Genomic DNA, 5766 nt, shown 5'->3' with positions numbered 1-5766 from the left:
GCAGGGACACTGCTAACTAGATCAGGTTGCTCAGAGCCCCATCCAACCTGGCCTTGAATGCTTCCAGGGATGGGGCCTCCACTACCTCTCTGGGCAACCTGTTCCAGTGTTTCACCACCCTCATTGTAAAGAATTTCTTCCTTATATCTAGTCTAAACCTACCCTTGTTTAGTTTAAAACCATTACCCCTTGTCTTGTCACTGCTGGCCCTACTAAAAAGATTTTCCCTGTCTTTCCTATAGGCCCCCTTTAGGTACTGAAAGGCCGCAATCAGGTCTCCCTGATATTAGTACTTTGTTCGGCTAGGAGAAATCTAATCATGGCCTTTGTTTACGTGGAGCTGCCCATAGGTTTTGGGATTCGTTGTAGTGTACTTACCTTTGGCTGTTGTCTTCTTTTTTTTTTTTTTTTTTTTTTTTTTTTTCTTTTTACTTAGGGTCAAAGTCAGAGTGGTGGACATGGGCCTGGTGGTGGCAAGAAGGATGACAAGGTAACTAAAACCAAATGCTTTTACTTATAGGATGAACTGCAGGTGTGCGGCTATGGAGGCTGGCTGCAGTAGGCTTTATTATACATTTTTTTTTCGTTCCTTACTCGGGTCTGCATGAAATTACGCTCTTGCTGGTTTTGATGAAATGTCTTCTCTCTTCTGGGTGCACATTGGAGAAAACAGGTTGCTGTTCAAAAATAGAAAAGGGGGCTTAACTGTAAAGCAAAGCTGATGTTATTTGGCAATACCGATTTATTTTAAAAATAATAAAACTATAAATCTGTCTGGGTTAGGAAAGACTAGTTGCCTTCAGGCTGTCACTTAAGTAACTGTTTTTGGGTTGAAAATGACATCGTGCTGTCGTCTGCCTGAGGTCTGTACTTCATGCCGGGGACCCTTGGAGGCCTTTCCAGTTTCCCTTGGAGGTGGAAGTATAACGTACACGGCAAGCTGTGTTTAAGCTGGCAGCCTGAATGCCTGTTACCTATTGATTGGTAACACAACAGGAAAGTTCAGATTCAGTATTTTCCTCATACTTTCATGCGTGAGTTTCAGGCTTCGGCCTGCTATGTTCTGTATTCACTGAAAATTGGTGGAAATCTAAATTAAAGAAAGGGAGAAGAAATTTTTGAACTTTCTTAAAAAATAAGAATAATACTCTTTTTGGGTGTTATAAAGGAGACAGTTTCATAACGTCGCCATTCAGCTTAAGTTGAGCTCTCTCTCTCTCTGTGCCTAACATCTGTACTTTTTCATTGTTAATATCCTGATTATTTTTTTTTTCCCCCTGGAATTCTTTTTATGAATAAGGATAAGAAGAAAAAATATGAACCTCCGGTTCCAACCAGAGTGGGGAAAAAGAAGAAGAAAACAAAGGGACCAGATGCTGCCAGCAAACTCCCCCTGGGTAAGCTCTCTGCCTGCCCTGGCACTCCCGCGGACTGTCCGCTCCTCGAGAAGTGCAGAGCCGTCCTCTCCCCTAGATCTGGCTGTATGTAGGGTACAAATGATTACACAGAAGCCCAGATGTAATTTTATTTCTAATTGAGGTAAAAACGCAAAATAAGGTTATTGTTATGCAAGATGCAGCCTGTGAATTCCCAGGTAAGGGAGAGAAAAATTGAAATGAGGAGAAATGCAGGGAAGAAGTTATCTTTAAAAACATTTTTTTTTACCTAGAATTCCACTGGGACAAGTAAAGTAGTGCTTGCTACTCATACAGAAGTTATTGTCAGAAAATAAAGCAGAATTTCTGGTACTGAATTAGTGAATAGTTGGTACCGTGTCAAACATGGTCTAAAATACTGTGTTTCTACTTTGATTACAGTGACTCCTCACACACAGTGCAGACTGAAATTGTTGAAATTGGAGAGAATCAAAGATTACCTCTTAATGGAGGAAGAATTTATCAGAAATCAAGAACAGATGAAACCTTTGGAAGAAAAACAAGAGGTGAGGGGTTTGAGTGAACTGTTACTGCTAGAATTACAATAAGTGCTCTAAATGTAAATTACTTCATACAAAAGCAATGGAAATAAAGTGCTATGAACATGTAAATCAATACAAACATATTATATATATTACAGTTGTTCGTTAAATCTCAATTACTGTCCAGAAAACAGGATTTTTTTTCTTGTAGTTTAATGGTTTCAGTCCAAGCATGGGTTGGTACAGCTGAGGCCACAGTACTTCTCTTGTTTCTTAGTGGTCTGTCAAAAGTGCAGCTCCCAGGTACCTATCAGTAGAGGAAGAAAGAATATTCTAGCTCTGCACATCCATATAGTAGTGTCCATAGGAGAAGACTTCAGTAACAGTAGAGTTTGTTACTGGCCTATGCTTTTATGCCTTTTGGGGCAGCAAAACAACAATAGCAAGGACTCGTGTTATGTTCAGTGTCAACTGCTGAGCCGATGTTGTACAAGAATGTTTTTGCCTGTGTTCTTGAGTTGTTTCTGGGATTCTTCTTGACAACAGGAAGAAAGATCCAAGGTGGATGATCTGAGGGGAACACCGATGTCTGTGGGTACCTTGGAGGAGATCATCGATGACAACCATGCTATTGTGTCCACGTCAGTAGGATCGGAACACTACGTCAGTATTCTGTCTTTTGTGGACAAGGACCTGCTAGAGCCAGGCTGCTCCGTTTTGCTAAATCATAAGGTGAGTTGTTTTTCTAAAAAGAAGCACGAGTTCTTGTACCGTTTTTAACTGGCCTTTTTTTCTGAGAATCGCAGGATCATAGGGTTTCAGAGCTGTTGCTGTTTATTTCACACATCTTAAATAGATGGGCATTGGGTTTAGGCTCGAGCTTGGGTTAATAATGCTCCTTGCTTTCTTTGACAACTCTTAATGCTTGAATTAGGTTCATGCTGTGATAGGAGTCCTGATGGATGACACAGACCCTTTAGTTACTGTGATGAAAGTGGAGAAAGCTCCTCAAGAAACGTATGCCGACATCGGTGGCCTTGACAACCAGATTCAGGAAATCAAGGTACTCAGTTATAGTAGTTTATGCTGTTGCGTAAGCTGGCAACGTAGCTGTTGTGCTGGGGCTTGAAAGTGTCACAGCAGGACTGGCTGCTGTATGTGTCCTGTTCTTGTGTATCGTGCTAGTGCAAGATTCTTCAGTTGGTTTTGCTGGGCGGACTCGTGGACCTAAATCTTTAAGTGGGTAGCGTACCCGTTCACAAACTGCACACACAGAAACCTTTCACAGTTGCTGTGGATCTGTAGAGCCCTGAGCTCATACAATCTGTGCAATAACTTACTATATTGCAACACGTACAGTTATTCATTGGTGCAAGATGAGAGTTAAACTGTAAAAAGTACAGAGGTTGGTTTGAGTGTCTGATGCTGTGCAATCAGGATTTGGTGGGTGGGGGTTTTTTTGGCTTGTTTTGGTTTTGCATTTCTTTGTTGTTTGGTTGGGGTTTATGTTTGTTTTTTGTTTGGTTGGTTTTTTTCCCCTACTAGCAGAGCTCTGTCTGAACCCTGGTAAAACTCAAACTTTTTGCTTTGGGTAGGCTTCCAAAATCATAAATGCTCTTAAAATACTGATCTGTAGTATTGGGTAACTCATGGTGGAAGGCATCCTTTCATAAAGGGTCCTCCATGAGTGTTTGGGAGTCAGGAACTGCCGGGTTCTAACCTCAGAACGATGCATTTAGGTTGGAGGATGGGGAACACTTCCTGCTGCTCTTCCACATGAAGATCTGTTCAGATAGAGTAGCTGTCTGCCTTCGAATTGGAGGCAGCAGAGACATGTAGTTTTCAAGGTCCGTCTTGAAATTAGTGAAGTTCCTTTTGCTTTCAGTACTTTTATTAACGTCATTCTCAAGATCCCCGCAGAACTTCTGTGGAGAGCACTCACTCTTTATAAAAACTCAGGTTTGGTTTTCTTCTGCTGCAGGAGTCTGTGGAGCTTCCTCTCACCCACCCTGAATATTATGAAGAGATGGGTATAAAGCCACCCAAAGGAGTCATTCTGTATGGCCCACCTGGCACAGGTATCTTACAGTACAGTGACAACTGCCCTGAGCTAACCCAAGTGAAATTACGCTTGCTTAGTATTAAAGCCTTGCCAAGGCTGCCACAAATGTCATATGAGTTTTGTTAAAGCACCTTTTTTTTTTTTTTTTTTTTTTTTTTTTTTTAAAAAATAGGTAAGACTTTACTAGCCAAAGCAGTGGCGAACCAGACGTCAGCAACCTTCCTGAGAGTGGTTGGTTCAGAACTTATACAGAAATACTTGGGTGATGGCCCAAAGCTCGTGCGCGAACTGTTCCGTGTGGCTGAAGAGCACGCTCCGTCGATCGTCTTCATTGATGAAATCGATGCCATTGGTACAAAGAGGTACAGTATTCTGGCTCCCGCTTCACTCACAGGTGTTGCCAGGGACAATCAAAGGTTTGCTAGAAACACTTCTTCTGCAACCGTATTGATACTCAGTTTCTTAGCTCTGCTGCCATTTTCATAATACACTTCTTGATGTACACATTTTTAACAAGTAAAACCTCAAATAACTTCTCTGAAACTAAAATACATCATAACCTTTTCATATTAAATAGACTTAACCCCTCTGTTCTCTTGCTACCTGGTAGCGTCTCTGTGATGGAGTGTCTTGAACAGAAAGAGACGCTGTGTATAAGTGCATGTGGGATCTTCCAAGTGCAAATGCAAATACACAGTCACTGGCTTGACTGAGTCAACAGCAAAGCAGTGTACTTACTGGAGAATATATCCATTTATTGTGGCTAAATACTTATGTTCTTAGAATATTACGCAGCAAGTTACAGAGTGTGATGTCATGGAGAAGCATCGCTTGTCCCATGCTAAAGTATTGTTAAGCCCATATCCAAGTTGTATTACTTGGATAATTCTGTAGGCTGGTTGGAACTGTCTGACAGAGTCTTCAAGGTAGTTGGGTGTGTTTTAAATAAATAAAGAGGTGCTCGTACGTATTCCTACACAGCTACTAGCCTGAAGCTCCAGTGTAAGGCAGCTTCTGCCCCGTGTATCTCAGCATCTATAGAAAGGATTGGGCTGATGGTGAAGCACCTAACACGCGGAGTTCTTCGTAAATGCTTCAGACTCTTCCTAAATATGGGTGAGCTGTTCTGCTTGCAGATTACCCAGCCTGGTATTAGCAAAATGAAATGGCCAAGCTACAAAGCAGAGAAATACCGCTGCCAGTACCTGTGTTTCAGCAAGAGCAGAGTTAAACCGGGATCCACGTGAGTGAGGCTGAAGGGTGTGCAGTTGTAACTGCATGCGTAAGGAAAAGTTCTGAAATGGGAAAATGAGTGACAGGCTGTATTCTCTATGAAGGGGATGCAAATGCTTTGAAGAATTAGGGTTTTTTTTCATTTTTATGTTTATTTGTTAATTTTGTTAGGGGCAAAAAGAGATTTCCAAATACACCACAAACATGGAAAAAGGACAGATTTCCTTTACGTGATTGCTGTTACTTCCTCCGGCTACAAGAATGTCTCCTACAGTGTCTTTACTTACCTGGATCTAACAGTGCGATTCTGAAAACCTGCTTTTCGTTTTCTATGGGTTCTAACATTAAATTAAAATCGGTTCTGTGTGTTTAAAAAAAAACCAAACAAAAACCACCACTACACTATTTTGTTTATATGTTTGTGGCAGTTATGTGAAGTATGTTCTTAAATTTGCATAGTGCTTTTCTGACTATATTGTTCCCTTAAAGGTATGACTCAAATTCAGGTGGAGAGAGAGAGATCCAGAGGACAATGCTGGAGCTGCTGAAACAG

General features: G+C 41.3%; 1 protein-coding gene across 1 annotated transcript in view; it reads left to right on the top strand.

Moving 5' to 3' along the window:
• The first annotated feature begins 436 nt into the window (after positions 1-436).
• PSMC1 (proteasome 26S subunit, ATPase 1) overlaps positions 437-5766 on the top strand; it is an 8949-nt gene continuing 3619 nt past the window's right edge. The window contains 8 exon segments of the mRNA XM_035889047.1: positions 437-490; positions 1301-1397; positions 1818-1942; positions 2465-2650; positions 2853-2981; positions 3900-3996; positions 4153-4342; positions 5703-5764. Coding sequence (XP_035744940.1) covers positions 1883-1942; positions 2465-2650; positions 2853-2981; positions 3900-3996; positions 4153-4342; positions 5703-5764 — 724 coding nt within the window. The 5' untranslated portion in view covers positions 437-490; positions 1301-1397; positions 1818-1882.

The sequence above is a fragment of the Egretta garzetta genome, unplaced genomic scaffold (genome assembly GCF_000687185.1).
Source record: "Egretta garzetta isolate BGI_Z169 unplaced genomic scaffold, ASM68718v1 scaffold182, whole genome shotgun sequence".
In the NCBI taxonomy this organism is placed as follows: Eukaryota; Metazoa; Chordata; class Aves; order Pelecaniformes; family Ardeidae; genus Egretta; species Egretta garzetta.
Note: the sequence above shows the minus strand (reverse complement) of the source record. Positions and strands in the feature narration are given on the sequence as shown.